The sequence below is a fragment of the Oncorhynchus keta genome, chromosome 2 (assembly GCF_023373465.1).
Source record: "Oncorhynchus keta strain PuntledgeMale-10-30-2019 chromosome 2, Oket_V2, whole genome shotgun sequence".
NCBI classification, from domain to species: domain Eukaryota; kingdom Metazoa; phylum Chordata; class Actinopteri; order Salmoniformes; family Salmonidae; genus Oncorhynchus; species Oncorhynchus keta.
The window spans coordinates 21,666,396-21,683,895 of NC_068422.1; the positions used below are offsets into that span (position 1 = coordinate 21,666,396).

Below are 17,500 nucleotides of genomic sequence, written 5' to 3' on the forward strand. Positions count from 1 at the left end.
ACGAGATGACACACACACACATAAATATATAAAAGAGAGTGACACCACGAGATGACACACACACACACACATATAAATATATAAAAGAGTGTGACACCACGAGATGACACACACACACATATAAATATATAAAAGAGAGTGACACCACGAGATGACACACACACACATATAAATATATAAAAGAGAGTGACACCACGAGATGACACACACACACATATAAATATATAAAAGAGAGTGACACCACGAGATGACACACACACACATATAAATATATAAAAGAGACTGACACCACGAGATGACACACACACACATATAAATATATAAAAGAGACTGACACCACGAGATGACACACACACACATATAAATATATAAAAGAGACTGACACCACGAGATGACACACACACACATATAAATATATAAAAGAGAGTGACACCACGAGATGACACACACACACACACATATAAATATATAAAAGAGACTGACACCACGAGATGACACACACACATATAAATATATAAAAGAGACTGACACCACGAGATGACACACACACACATATAAATATATAAAAGAGAGTGACACCACGAGATGACACACACACATATAAATATATAAAAGAGAGTGACACCACGAGATGACACACACACACACACACATATAAATATATAAAAGAGACTGACACCACGAGATGACACACACACACACATATAAATATATAAAAGAGTGACACCACGAGATGACACACACACACATATAAATATATAAAAGAGACTGACACCACGAGATGACACACACACATATAAATATATAAAAGAGACTGACACCACGAGATGACACACACACACATATAAATATATAAAAGAGACTGACACCACGAGATGACACACACACACATATAAATATATAAAAGAGTGTGACACCACGAGATGACACACACATATAAATATATAAAAGAGAGTGACACCACGAGATGACACACACACATATAAATATATAAAAGAGAGTGACACCACGAGATGACACACACACACACATATAAATATATAAAAGAGACTGACACCACGAGATGACACACACACACATATAAATATATAAAAGAGACTGACACCACGAGATGACACACACACACATATAAATATATAAAAGAGACTGACACCACGAGATGACACACACACACACATATAAATATATAAAAGAGTGACACCACGAGATGACACACACACACACATATAAATATATAAAAGAGAGTGACACCAGGGGATGACACACACATATAAATATATAAAAGAGAGTGACACCAGGGGATGACTCAGCTGGAAAGAATGCCGTGGATCAGATGGCAGAGAGAGAGAGGGGGAGACAAAACTGGGAATAATAGAGGATATTCCTCTCTTTCTCCCTATAACCGAATTCCATCACTCTTTTACAGCCAAAGGCAAGAATATTACTGTATATCTCAAGTACAGGATATGAAATGTAAGGGTCTTATACTGTATGAGAGGTGGGCTATATTTCAGATAAGAGGGTCTTACATGTTTTACATAATATTTGAGAGGTATATTTATATATAAGAGTATACTGTATATCCGGGAGGTAAACAGTTCTGCATGAAGAGGGATCAGTGAAAGGGATGAATGGTCTGTAAATGGGTATGATAATAATGCATGCTAATCCAGCCATACACTTCTCTGAAAGCCAAGAAGCCAGAAGGAACTGGATGCATGTCAACTGCCATTTAACTTTTCTAAGCACCCTGACGAAGGCTTTCATTCTAAAATGATTGGGCTTTTAATCATTAAAAAGCTTTTTACTGAACTTCCATTGTCCTCCTTTCAAGGTATTTCCCTTCATTCCACTTACTTAAATAGTTGATTGCCAATGATTTCTGTAGATTGAGGAAATTCAATCTCAACAGATTGCGTCTAGCCCTAATCAGGAGAGGAAACCCACTATAGCTTCCAGAAAGGTAGCATCCCCCAGACTCCCAGCATTCATCAGCACAGCAGTATCATCTCTCTTGAGCACTCGACAGATGATCCAAGTGTCATCCAAGACCTGTGTGTGTGGGTGTGTGAGAGGGAGAGAGTGTAAGACTATTCTGTGTGTGTGTGTGTGTGAGAGGGAGAGAGTGTAAGACTATTCTGTGTGTGTGTGTGTGTGTGTGAGAGGGAGAGAGTGTAAGACTATTCTGTGTGTGTGTGTGTGTGTGTGTGTGTGTGTGTGTGTGTGTGAGGGAGAGAGTGTAAGACTATTCTGTGTGTGTGGGTGTGTGAGAGGGAGAGAGTGTAAGACTATTCTGTGTGTGTGTGTGTGTGAGAGGGAGAGAGTGTAAGACTATTCTGTGTGTGTGTGTGTGTGTGTGCTCTTGATGCAGCATCATTTCCTGACAGCAAGAGCTCACAAGACGCCTGCAGGGAGCCAGAAGTCATCTCAGAAATGAGTCTTACTGAAAGTGACTGGGAAACTCTCTTACACACACACACACACACACGCATACACATACACACACGCACGCACGCGCACACACACGCACAAACACACACACACACACGACGCCCCCGCCCCTCTCCAGGTAGGCTCCAGCCAGCAGAGAGAACAGTGGTCCCAGTGAGTCCAAATGATGGTGACAGGTAAGGCGCGCCAGACAAAAGGACTTCCTCCTGAAACAGGAAATTGCCCATTCTGACCAGACATCTTTAGATTCCATTAACCCGCACTGGAGCTAAGGACTGGAGCCAGAGTGGGACGGTATTCAGCGTGAGACGCAGATGAGAACCAGAGGGGGGATCGTATTGGGAGTGTTGCGGGACGGTTGGCTGGTTTACGGGCATATTTGTTCCTCTACTATTCCTACTGAAGGGGAGAGGAGATATATAGTATGCAATATTGGCTTTAAGATTATGGATATTTCCTGTATAGTGCACTAGTTTTGACCAGGGCCCATCTGGAATAGGGTGCCATTAGAAAAGCAACTGAGGAAACTGACTGCAGAGGAATGATTCTAGCTTCCCTTCGCTTCAATCAATGAAGCTTACTTAGTCTGAATCCTAAATTGCACCCTATCCCATCTATTCCCCCTATTCACACAGATGCCACCCTCCACTCTCCTTTGATCCAGGGCAGGGGCCCCACTGCTGGGGTCTCTCCCCCACCACCAGGCTGTCGTGGTGCCTGAGAGAGCCAGATGCAGCTGGGTTTGTGGTTCCTTTGGAGGATGAATGACGCAAGCGCACACAGCAGGACAACGTCGGTTTATAGTATATCAATGTGTTGAACTACACAATAGGAACTGCGCATATTGAGGTTAGAGGTCGGTCCCCTAATTCTCCTCTCAGGAGTCGATTACCAGAGGCTTCCTTCCAATGTTCAAAAGACGCCTTACTTAGTCCACTCACTCATTTAGTCAGTTGATGTGAGGGTGATGCCAAATCCAGTGATGAATTGAATAAGATGCACTTCCACACAATACTAACAGGATGTTTACTGGACAAGACCAGTCTTCGACAACAATACCACAGTAAGGGAATCACCCCGCCCCCCCCGATCATGTAATGGCAAGTCTAAACAAATTGTACAATGAGATGGCTTAACGTCATCATTTCTGCACAGCCACACACACACGCCGCAGATACACACACACAGGCACGTAAACACAGAAACGCTTTCACGCACCTATACACTCGCAAGTAACAATGCGCACACACATAGAAATGCACGTACGTGCACACACACACACGCACCCTGACAGGACCTCCCAGTATCTAGACAGACTGTGGTATGACAGGCCAGCACTAAGAGCTTTCAGACAGACGGGCCTCTTTTCACACGCTTTGCCCCCTCACATTGACACTTCACTCTCTCTAATGCAGCCCACATGGCTGAGCTCACATACACACACACAAATGCACAAACACGCACAACTATGAGATTTACATGCACACACAGAGGCAGACTCATGCACATACACAGACTGAGAGACAGACATTGGCACTTTTATACAGAGACACATATTCAGACATCCCCACCCACACACACTCTCCCTCTCAGTCATTCATGATTGGTATTATTTTTTCCCCTGTCGCTCTCTCTCGCTCTCCCGAGTACTGTGTAATCTGTGGTTTGGGGGCCACATTTTTCCGTGCCTCTCTGAGCTCAGAACACACACACACACTCTCTCTCAGATCACACACACACTCTCAGATCACACACACACTCTCAGATCACAGAAACACACTTGTGGTTTTGTGGTTGGTCTCCATTACCAGTAGAGACCATGGTGGTAAAAGCTGGATTGGTTCTTCACAGAGAAAAACACCAGATGGGTTTACTTTCATGCTTTCAACTTTCTGACATGAGAGAGAAGGCTGGGCAGTTATGGAGTTCTTTAACATTAGAAAAACAAGCTATTTAACAGCTAGTACTCGTAGCAGTTAGGCTTTATTACATCAATAAACTGACTCCAATAGGATTATTAGCTCAGTTGTTTCTGCTGTTTCTTAGATTTTTGGTGCGTGATAAAGATATTTACTGAAAAATGGACAACATAAACGATATGAAAAATAAGCTTTTAAATAATTTTCTTTTGATGAATGTGAAAAAAAGGACATGCATTTGTATTAGAAATAGATACAAATGGTTTATACAGTGAGCTCCAAAAGTTTTGGGACAGTGACACGTTTTGTTGTTTTGCCTCTGTACTTCAGCACTATGGAAAGGAAATGATTACATTTGAGGTTAAAGTGCAGACTGTTCATTTGAGGGTATCCATATCGGGTGAACCGTTTAGGAATTAAAGCACTTTTTCTACATAGTCCCCCCATTTTAGGGGACCAAATGTATTGGGACAAATTCACTTCTGTGTGTATTAAAGAAGTAGAAAGTTAAGTATTTGGTCCCATATTCATAGTTCGCAATGACTACATCAAGCTTGTGACTCGACACATTTGTTGAATGCATTTGCTGTTTGTTTTGGTTGTGTTTCAGATTATTTTGTACCCAATAGAAATGAATGGTAAATAACGTATTGTGTCATTTTGGAGTCACTTATATTGTAAATAAAAATATCATATGTTTGGAAACACTTCTACATTCATGTGAAAACTACCATGATTACGGATAATCCTGAATGAATTGTGAATAATGATGAGTGACAAAGTTAGAGGCATAAATATCATACCCACCCAAAAAATGCTAACCTCCACTGTTATTGTAATGGTGAGAGGTTTGCATGTCTTGGCGGTATGATGTTTGTGCGTCTGTAAATTTCTCACTCATCGTCATTCACAATTCACTATCCATAACCATGGTAGCATCCACATTAATGTAGACGTGTTCAGAAACATATTCTATTTTTATTTAACATAAAAGTAATCTGAAACACAACCAAAACAAACAGCAAATGCATCCAACAAATTTGTAGAGTCACAAGTTTGATGTAGTCATTGCGTGCAAGGAATATGGGACCAAATACTTCACTTTTTACTACTTGAATTTGTCCCAATACTATGTACAAAAAGTGCTATAATTTCTACCTGGTCCATCTATATGGATGAAAATACCTTCAAATGAAAGCTGACAGTATGACAGTAGTCATTGTATAATGTTGGAGTACAGTGCCAAAACAACTAAAATACTTTTGGAGCTCACGGTATTTCACACCGTACTGATTGAATTGACGCTCTCATAAAGGGACAGACTTGAAATACAGTAAAGTGACTTTACTTTTCCAAGTTAGATATAGCTGAAATATATTATCACATATAACTGTGTGTATTCCAGTAAACCGTCACACAGTTTACATACGGCACACTTTAACAGCAAAACACTGTATAATGCACCTTGTTTTACAGAATGAATGCTATAGATTGCACTGCATTATGGGTAAAATGCTGAAAAGTTATTAACTGTAATTGGAAGCCTATTACAAAATGACTCTAGTTTATGCCTACTGTAGAGTCATTTTCCAGTTTCAGGTGCCAACCTCATGCTGTCGGGTGAGACACATGAAGCTCAGACTATTTTAGTAAAATAGGAGAAGAAAGAAATCACCCAGATAATAATTGTTTTAATGATTAGGCTTCGCTGTACCGCAGCCTCTGGGTGCCATAGTGAATAAACTGAGCACAGATTTGTTTCTGTCTCAGCCTCCAGTATCTATGCTGCAATAGTTTATGTGTCGGGGGGCTAGGGTCAGTCTGTTATATCTGGAGTACTTCTCCTGTCTTATCCGGTGTCCTGTGTGAATTTAAGTATGCTCTCTCTAATTCTCTCTTTCTCTCGGAGTACCTGAGCCCTAGGACCATGCCTCAGGACTACCTGACGTGATGACTCCTTGCTGTCCCCAGTCCACCTCCAGTTTCAACTGTTCTGCCTGTGATTATTATTATTTGACCATGCTGGTCATTTATGAACATTTGAACATCTTGGCCATGTTCTGTTATAATCTCCACCCGGCACAGCCGGAAGAGGACTGGCCACCCCACATAGCCTGGTTCCTCTCTAGGTTTCTTCCTAGGTTTTGGCCTTTCTAGGGAGTTTTTCCTAGCCACTGTGCTTTTACACCTGCATTGCTTGCTGTTTGGGGTTTTAGGCTGGGTTTCTGTACAGCACTTTGAGATATCAGCTGATGTACGAAGGGCTATATAAATAAATTTGATTTGATTTGATTCGCAACCATTTTGTTTGCCCCATTACTACAGAGAAACCGACTTATTTCTAGCCCAAATAGTTCAAAAATATATTTTATTTTATTTATATAACCTTTATTTAACCAGGCAAGTCAGTTATGAACAAATTCTTATTTTCAATGACGGCCTAGGAACAGTGGGTTAACTGCCTGTTTATGATATTTATGCCTCTAACTTTGTCACTCATTATTATTCACAATTCATTCAGGATTATCCGTAATCATGGTAGCATTCAAATGAATGTATAAGTGTTTCCAAACATATTATATTTTTATTTACAATATAAGTGACTCCAAAATGACACAATACGTTATTTACCATTCATTTCTATTGGGTACAAAATAATCTGAAACACAACCAAAACAAACAGCAAATGTATCTGACCCATATTACCGGCGCAACATTCTTTCATATTTTCTTACACTGTTAAAACTTGTTGTTATTTTTACAGTATTATACAATAAAACTAATAGCAATGTACCCTAATCAGTATTTACAGTAAATTGTCATAACTCCCAATGCACTCTGGGTGATTTTAGGAGTAATTGGTCAATTATGTAGTAAATTCCAATGAAACCATGTTTTAACAGCACAGTCGTGGCCAAAAGTTTTGAGAATGACACAAATATAAATGTTCACAAAGTCTGCTGCCTCAGTTTGTATGATGGCAATTTGCATATACTTCAGAATGTTATGAAGAGTGATCAGAGGAATTTCAATTAATTGCAAAGTCCCTCTTTGTCATGCAAATGAACTGAATCCCCCCAAAACTGCTTGAGGTCATTGTCCATTTGAAAGACCCATTTATGACCAAGCTTTAACTTCCTGACTAATGTCAAGAGATGTTTCTTCAATATATCCATTTTCCTCCCTCATGATGCCATCTATTTTGTGAAGTGCACAGGTCCCTCCTGCACAGCAAAGCACCCCCACCAACATGATGCTGCCACCCACGTGCTTCATGGTTGGGATGGTGTTCTTCGGCTTGCAAGCCTCCCCCTTTCTCCTCCAAACATAATGATGGTCATTATGCCAAACAGTTCTATTTTTGTTTCATCAGACCAGAGGACATTTCTCTAAAAATTACCATCTTTGTCCCCATGTGCAGTTGCAAACCGTAGTCTGGCTTTTTTATAGCGGTTTTGGAGCAGTGACTTCTTCCTTGCTGAGTGTCCTTTCAGGTTATGTCGACATAGGACTAGTTTTACTGTGAATAACTCCTTGCTGTCCCCAGTCCACCTGGCCATGCTGCTGCTCCAGTTTCAACTGTTCTGCCTTACTATTATTCGACCATGCTGGTCATTTATGAACATTTGAACATCTTGGCCATGTTCTGTTATAATCTCCACCCGGCACAGCCAGAAGAGGACGGGCCACCCCACATATGCTCTCTCTAATTCTCTCTTTCTTTCTTTCTCTCTCTCGGAGGACCTGAGCCCTAGGACCGTGCCCCAGGACTACCTGACATGATGACTCCTTGCTGTCCCCGGTCCACCTGACTGTGCTGCTGCTCCAGTTTCAACTGTTCTGCCTTGTTATTATTCGACCATGCTGGTCATTTATGAACATTTGAACATCTTGGCCATGTTCTGTTATAATCTCCACCCGGCACAGCCAGAAGAGGACTGGCCACCCCACATAGCCTGGTTCCTCTCTAGGTTTCTTCCTAGGTTTTGGCCTTTCTAGGGAGTTTTTCCTAGCCACCGTGCTTCTACACCTGCATTGCTTGCTGTTTGGGGTTTTAGGCTGGGTTTCTGTACAGCACTTTGAGATATCAGCTGATGTACGAAGGGCTATATAAAATAAAATAAATTTGATTTGAATTTGATTTGAATATAGATACTTTTGTACCTGTTTCCTCCAACATCTTCACAAGGTCCTTTGCTGTTGTTCTGGGATTGATTTGCACTTTTCGCACAAAAGTACGTTCATCTCTAGGACAGAACGCGTCTCCTTCCATGCGAGGTCCCATGGTGTTTATACTTGCGTACTATTGTTTGTACAGATGAACGTGGTACCTTCAGGCGTTTAGAAATTGTTCCCAAGGATGAACCAGACTTGTGGAGGTCTAGAACTGTTTTTCTGAGGTCTTGGCTGATTATTTTTTGATTTTCCCATGATGTCAAGCAAAGAGGCACTGAGTTTGAAGGTAGGCCTTGAAATACATCCACAGGTACACCTCCAATTGAATCAAATGATGTCAAATAGCCTGTCAGAAGCATCTAAAGTCATGACATAATTTTCTGGAATTTTCCAAGCTGTTTAAAGGCACAATCAACTTAGTGTATGTAAACTTCTGACCCACTGGAATTGAAGTGAAATAATCTGTAAACAATTGTTGGAAAAATTACTTGTGACATGCACAAAGTAGATGTCCTAACCAATTTGCCAAAATTATAGTTTGTTAACAAGACATTTGTGGAGTGGTTGAAAAACAAGTTTACAAAGATATATATATATATATACATATATATATTTGATACGCCGTAATATGAAAACACATTACCTAGTAGCAAATCGCAAGCAATTACAGTAAAATACTGTACCCTGCCTCCCTTCAATTAATTTAATTAATTCATTACAATTACCGTAAAAATATTACAGTAACATGCTGTACTGTACATTTACAGCATTATACTTGCAGCAGAGTTGCCAGCAAACTACTGTAATTATATAACACAGCTGTGTTGCTGTAATTATTACAGTATAATGCTGTATTGTATAATACAACACGGTTTTTCTTACTGTTAAACAAGTGACAGCATCCCTGCTGCAAAGCAAAACTACAGCATTTAGCTGGCAACTCTGCTGCCAGTTTCATGCTGTACATTTACAGGTACAGTTATATCTCCCTACCTGTATATAGTCCAGTATATGTTGGTGTCTCTGTTTGGCAGTGGCAACCTCTGTGTCCATTATGGCCTCTCGCAGTGCCTGCTGGGTAATAAGTGCATCCAGGTCCAAGACAGATGACATGCGGCAGTACAGACTGATGCACTTCTCCTTGTAGGCACTGAAATGGACTGGAGAGAGACAAGACATATATAGACCAATTAACTTCTTATTCGCACAGAAGTGGACTGGAGAGATAAGTATATATTTGAATTTAAAATATAACTTCAAACTTATCCCTGTATTCTCAGAAATGGGCTTGAGAGAGAAATATATTTTTGAATATAAAATATAGACTCCAACTTCTCCTTGTATTCACAGAATTGGGCTGGAGTGAGACAAATATACAGTATATCAGAACATACAATATGTAGACTAAATCACCTCTTACAGGCACAGACATGGACTGGATAGAGACATATACCGTGTTAATACTGTATAACGAGACGTACATTGAGTGTACAAAACAATAGGAACACCTTCCTAATATTGAGTTGCACCCCCTTTACCCTCAGAACAGCCTCAATTCATTGGGGCATGGACTACAAGCATTTCTTAGTTATGTCAAGTTGGCTTTATGTCCTTTGGGTGGTGGACCATTCTTGATACACACAGGAAACTGTTGAGCGTGAAAAACCCAGCAGTGTTGTAGTTCTTTAATCCTTTGTCTTGCCCATTCACCCTCTGAATGGCACACAAACGCAATCCATGCCTCAATTGTCTCAAGGCTTCAAAATCCTTCGTTAACCTGCCTCCTCCCCTTCATCTACACTGATTGAAGTGGATTTAACAGGTGACAACTGATCATAGCTTTCACCTCGATTCACCTGGTCAGTCTGTCATGGAAAGACCAGGTGTTTTTAATGAACTTCTTCATATTTGCACAGAAGTGGATTAAAGAGACAAATATAAGAAAATACAATATATAGACGAGTTAACTTCTTATACGCACGGAAGTGGACTGGCGAGATATTATAATTGTGTTATTAAATCCTTGTTATGCATTTTATTCTGCATTTGTAAACAGAGCACCCGTGTAAAAAACATCAGTCTCAATGGGACTTGCCTGAAAAAATAAAGGTTTGATCAAATAAATAACTATATGTTAATATATGTTAACAGCATATAACAGGTGTATAACAAGACATTCAGTGACTGAAGAACGTGTCTTTGTATTCACAGCACTACTATTCTCTGGGGCTAGTCACTCTGAGAGGGGGTCAAAGGTCAGATCAGCATGGCGATGCTCTGGAGCCCTCAGAGAGACTGATTTAATGTGTGGCCCTACGGACCAGAGGAAAAGAGAGGAATCTACAACCACTGATCTAACACAGAGAGAGAGAGAAACAGAGCGAGAGAGAGAAGAACAGAGGCTAATAGAGAGAAACAGAGCGAGAGAGAGAAGAACAGAGGCTAATAGAGAGAAACAGAGCGAGAGAGAGAAGAACAGAGGCTAATAGAGAGAAACAGAGCGAGAGAGAGAAGAACAGAGGCTAATAGAGAGAAACAGAGCGAGAGAGAGAAGAACAGAGGCTAACAGAGAGAAACAGAGCGAGAGAGAGAGAAGAACAGAGGCTAATAGAGAGAAACAGAGCGAGAGAGAGAAGAACAGAGGCTAATAGAGAGAAACAGAGCGAGAGAGAGAAGAACAGAGGCTAATAGAGAGAAACAGAGCGAGAGAGAGAAGAACAGAGGCTAATAGAGAGAAACAGAGCGAGAGAGAGAAGAACAGAGGCTAATAGAGAGAAACAGAGCGAGAGAGAGAAGAACAGAGGCTAATAGAGAGAAACAGAGCGAGAGAGAGAAGAACAGAGGCTAATAGAGAGAAACAGAGCGAGAGAGAGAAGAACAGAGGCTAATAGAGAGAAGGAGAGGAAGGGAGAGAGGAACAGAGAGCGAGAAAGAGAAGGGCCAACAGAGAAAGAGAAAAAATAATCTCTCACTCATTCAAGGGAGAGTGAGGGAGAAAGAGAGAGATGTACACAGGGATAGAGGAGGGAGAGATGGGAGAAAGAGAGAGAGATGTACACAGGGATAGAGGAGAGAGAGATGTACACAGGGATAGAGGAGGGAGAGATGTACACAGGGATAGAGGACGGAGAGATGTACACAGGGATAGAGGAGGGAGAGATGTACACAGGGATAGAGGAGGGAGAGATGGGAGAAAGAGAGAGAGATGTACACAGGGATAGAGGAGAGAGAGATGTACACAGGGATAGAGGAGGGAGAGATGTACACAGGGATAGAGGAGGGAGAGATGTACACAGGGATAGAGGAGGGAGAGATGTACACAGGGATAGAGGAGGGAGAGATGTACACAGGGATAGAGGACGGAGAGATGTACACAGGGATAGAGGACGGAGAGATGTACACAGGGATAGAGGAGGGAGAGATGTACACAGGGATAGAGGAGGGAGAGATGTACACAGGGATAGAGGAGAGAGATGTACACAGGGATAGAGGACGGAGAGATGTACACAGGGATAGAGGAGGGAGAGATGTACACAGGGATAGAGGAGGGAGAGATGGGAGAAAGAGAGAGAGATGTACACAGGGATAGAGGAGGGAGAGATGTACACAGGGATAGAGGAGAGAGATGTACACAGGGATAGAGGAGAGAGATGTACACAGGGATAGAGGACGGAGAGATGTACACAGGGATAGAGGAGGGAGAGATGTACACAGGGATAGAGGAGAGAGATGTACACAGGGATAGAGGAGGGAGCGATGTACACAGGGATAGAGGAGGGAGAGATGTACACAGGGATAGAGGAGGGAGAGATGTACACAGGGATAGAGGAGGGAGAGATGTACACAGGGATAGAGGACGGAGAGATGTACACAGGGATAGAGGAGAGAGATGTACACAGGGATAGAGGAGAGAGATGTACACAGGGATAGAGGAGGGAGAGATGTACACAGGGATAGAGGACGGAGAGATGTACACAGGGATAGAGGAGGGAGAGATGTACACAGGGATAGAGGAGAGAGATGTACACAGGGATAGAGGACGGAGAGATGTACACAGGGATAGAGGAGAGAGATGTACACAGGGATAGAGGAGGGAGAGATGTACACAGGGATAGAGGACGGAGAGATGTACACAGGGATAGAGGAGGGAGAGATGTACACAGGGATAGAGGAGGGAGAGATGTACACAGGGATAGAGGAGAGAGATGTACACAGGGATAGAGGAGGGAGAGATGTACACAGGGATAGAGGAGAGAGATGTACACAGGGATAGAGGAGGGAGAGATGTACACAGGGATAGAGGAGAGAGATGTACACAGGGATAGAGGAGGGAGAGATGTACACAGGGATAGAGGACGGAGAGATGTACACAGGGATAGAGGAGGGAGAGATGGGAGAAAGTAGATGTTCCAACAAAAAGAGGGGCTTAACAGAAGGCCGTGGTCAGTGTAGACGTACCCAGCTCAAACATTTGTAGAGGAAGGTTGAGAAAGCCGGAGTGGGGAGTGTAGGGGTTGCTCTGTCCGGGAGCTGTACACACATCTTCAGCCGCCGGCAGCAGCAGCAGAAAGGAAACATTATGACCCAACTCCAACACCTCGTGAGTGTAGATACGGAAGTGCTTGGCCTGCAACCAGACATGAACACAGTAAGAATATGAACAGGGGCAAAGATGGACACATACATCCGGGCGCACACACACAAACACACACCCACGCGCACACACACACCCACGCACACACCCAAGCGCACACACACACACACAAACACACACCCACGCACACACCCACGCACGCACACACACACACCCACGCACACACCCAAGCGCACACACACACCCACGCACACACCCACACCCAAGCGCACACACACACCCACGCGCACACACACACCCACGCACACACCCACGCGCACACCCAAGCGCACACACACACACAAACAAACACACACCCACGCACACACACACCCACACACACCCACGCACACACCCAAGCGCACACACACACCCACGCACACACACACACACCCACGCACACACCCAAGTGCACACACACACCCACGCGCACACACACACACCCACGCGCACACACACACCCACGCACACACCCAAGCGCACACACACACACAAACACACACCCACGCACACACCCAAGCACACACACACACCCACGCCCAAGCGCACACACACACCCACACACACACCCACGCACACACACACACCCACGCACACACCCAAGCGCACACACACACCCACGCACACACCCACGCACACACACACACCCACGCACACACCCAAGCTCACACACACACCCACGCACACACCCACGCACACACACACACCCAAGCGCACAGACAATTCTGTCTGTCCAGTTCTTCTTAGAACATAAACAACATAATGTTGTGTTCTTCAGGAATGTCAGTCTCAGAGTGCTGAGACTCGCTATGTGGCGGTGCTTCCGTCTGAAAAATGACACCCTATTCCCTATGTAGTGCACTACTTGTAAACAGGGCCCATATGGCTCTATATAGGAAATAGGGTGCCATGTTTTTGACGCAGACACCACCACATAGCTAGCCTCAGCACTCTGATACTGACATTCCTGAAGAACACAACTATGTTGTTTATTTTTCTCGACACCAACAATAACATCTGCTAAACACATGTATGTGACAAATACATTTGATTTGAAGACACTCAGGGAGATAGATGGCTTTCAGAGCCCAGCTGATTTGTGTTGTAAAACAACTCTGAGTAAAGAGAGGAGTGTTCAGAGGTAGAGAGAAGATAAAAGATCAAACAGAAACTATAAACTTAATAGAGAGGCTCACGTCAGGACCATCAACCATCCAATATGGCTCCTGTCAGAGAAGGACCTGATGAGAGATGGGTTTTATGTGCCTGGCACAGAGCTACTGTAGAGACAGATTGGTGTGTGTGTGTGTGTGTGTGTGTGTATATACGTGCATTCCTGTGTGTGTACCTGGTGCAGAGGTAGGTTGATGAGTTTAAGCAGGGCCTTGAGGGAAGTCTGTAGCTCGTAGTAGAGGAGCGGTGTGTTACTGTCTGTCGTTTGATCTGCTCCCTCTCTCTCTCCCGCCGGTCTCTCCTCTCCATCCTCTAGGGTTGACAGTCTCTGCAGCCAGTCCCACTCCTCCCTGAGAGAGAGAAAAAGAGAGGGGAAAAAAGAGAGAAAGAAGAGAAACACCTAATGTAAGCAGGAATAAGATCATAGGTTCCAAGTTGTTGTGATGGTAACAGAGTAAAGGGCTGTGACTCTGAAGGCTGATGCCGCCGAAAACATTACGATGCACCAATAGAGTATCACTATGTTTATGTGTGTGTGTGTGTGGATCGTTGTTTTGCTCCAGGGAATTTCTCTGTACGTGGGCTCTCCCTCGGACCCCCACTGTGCTCTGTGGTGCAGTCTGTGGAAAGACCTAGTAAATCACATCTTCCACTGCCCCTGGACGTGTGTGTATACTTCCTTGCCAGCAACAGTGAGTGTATGTCTGCCTGTCTATATTCCTCTTTACCTGAAACTTATGTGAAGTCCTCTTCCAAAGTGCGAGTGTGTGTGTAACTGGCCCAGTGGGTGTATATACTGTATAATACTCCCTGTGTCAAGCTAACCACTGAGGTCACCTCTACCACCTCAGACCAATGTCAACAAACAACTCATTTACACAACTAACACAAACACACGCACTAACGCACAGAGAACACACACGCACACCTACACACACCCATACACATCTCTGTTTCCCCTGTAGAGAGAAACTCAACACCTCTATCTCACTTCTATCTACTTAGAACTTTCTCTCCTCTCCCTTTATCCCTCTCTTTCTCCCCTCTCCCCTCATCCCTCTCTTTCTCTCCTCAACCCTCTTTCTCTCCTCTCCCCTCATCCCTCTCTTTCTCCCCTCTCCCCTCATCCCTCTCTTTCTCTCCTCATCTGTCTATGTCTCTCCTCATCCCTTTCTTTCTCCCCTCATCCCTCTCTTTCTCCCCTCATCCCTCTCTTTCTCCCCTCATCCCTCTCTTTCTCCCCTCATCCCTCTCTTTCGCTCCTCAACTGAGCATGGGTACAACACTCTCCAGTTTCTCTACATCTACCAACAGCCAAAGCTCCCAAGTATTTCCATGATCTGTAGATGAAAATACATGAGGCTTTGGCACAGTGTCTGTAGCATAATATTATACTGTCAGATCCAAATACACACTGCTGCCCGTCTAGTGTCTGCCTCTCTGTCTCACACACTAACACGAAGGAGGAATAGTGAGAGAGACAGTGAAATAGAGAGAATAAACAGACAGAAAGAGAGAGAGGGATGAGAGTCTGTCTGACTGCAGTGTTTTCTTGAGATGAAGGGGAAAAACGCAGTCCAATGTTTCCCTTTGTTTCTCACTTCCCACTGTATCTAGGACCGCAGCACAGCTAACTAGGACCGCAGCACAGCTAACTAGGACCGCAGCACAGCTAACTAGGACCGCAGCACAGCTAACTAGGACCACAGCACAGCTAACTAGGACCGCAGCACAGCTAACTAGGACCGCAGCACAGCTAACTAGGACCGCAGCACAGCTAACTAGGACCGCAGCACAGCTAACTAGGACCGCAGCACAGCTAACTAGGACCGCAGCACAGCTAACTAGGACCGCAGCACAGCTAACTAGGACCGCAGCACAGCTAACTAGGACCGCAGCACAGCTAACTAGGACCGCAGCACAGCTAACTAGGACCGCAGCACAGCTAACTAGGACCCCAGCACAGCTGACTAGGACCGCTGGTTGACTAGCGTTCAGACACTCTGCTAGCTGACTAGCGTCCAGACACTCTGCTAGTTGAATGGCGTCCAGCCACTCTGCTTGCTGTAGCCAAGGAGCATTGCACACATACTTCTACCTATTCCTCGCAGCCCCATAGAAATCAGATCTCATATTACTCAAACACACACACTCACAAACACACACACTCACAGCCTCAGAGTCAATGTAACATAATACTGTAGGTAGATTAGTGGTGATTGTCCCAGTAGAGAATGTGTGTAATGCGGTGAATGTTAGCTGACAACATCAGAGGTGTAAACAGCGAGTTGGCATTCCTCTAAGTCAGCCGCGGGACAATTTTTTTCTTGAGCAGATGGTCAAGGGGCCAGAACATAATTACAAATGATTTGTAGACCGCAAATGGACCGCAAGAAGCCCAAACAGATAAAATGTTTTGACTAAAACATGAATCATTTTAAACCTTGCTAACATTTATATGCAATCCCGTGTCTCTCTATTATGCGTGGGAATACTTGGGAACAGATTTCTTAAATTAAAATCACTTGGAGCTGAATTCCTGGTGTTTTTACAGTCTTATTTTTTTGCTCAGAAAACTTGGGGGAACAAATAAAAACACCTGGGGGCCAAATTCGGCCTGAGGGCCGCCAGTTGGGGAACCTTGCTCTAAGTTAATGTTCTAACAAAAACTGTTACGGTGCCAAGTCCTAGACCAAATACCACCTAGACAACAGACAGACCCTAATACTACCTACAGTATACACAGCCAGACAGACAATCTAAAAACAGATCTTTAGTTAATCAGCATAGAGTTCTCATTCTCAAATTCTGTGAATTGATTCGGGCCGGGAGGGTTTTGAGCTTGTGTCTTGTGCACCTTTTTAGCCTACTACAGCTCTCTCTCAGTCGCAGCAGCTGCAGCCACTAGCAGCACCAGGATTCCAATATTGGCTGGGCCAGAGACATTTGTTGGCAAGATGAAATGTATATTTCTGATTATTGAAATGCTTCAAATTGTGATACGAATAGGCTGAAGTGTACTCGGGAGAATGAAGATCCCCAAGACGATGACAGGCAGCGCATCTCAGTATCAGAAGAAGCCCATATTACAATGGCAGATACATCCTATCAAAATAAACCCTATGACTGTCCTGCTAATGTGCCTTAC

General features: G+C 43.6%; 1 protein-coding gene across 5 annotated transcripts in view; it reads right to left on the bottom strand.

Annotated features, from left to right (window-relative positions):
* Positions 1 to 17,500, bottom strand: part of ankfn1 (ankyrin repeat and fibronectin type III domain containing 1) — a 236,824-nt gene that overhangs the window by 12,229 nt on the left and 207,095 nt on the right. For all 5 annotated transcript variants that reach the window (XM_052473466.1, XM_052473478.1, XM_052473470.1 and 2 more), the window contains 3 exons: positions 14,528 to 14,702; positions 13,005 to 13,173; positions 9,540 to 9,706 (listed from right to left, as the gene is read on the bottom strand). In XM_052473466.1, the coding sequence (XP_052329426.1) occupies positions 9,540 to 9,706; positions 13,005 to 13,173; positions 14,528 to 14,702 (511 nt within the window). The remainder of the gene's footprint in view (positions 1 to 9,539; positions 9,707 to 13,004; positions 13,174 to 14,527; positions 14,703 to 17,500) is intronic.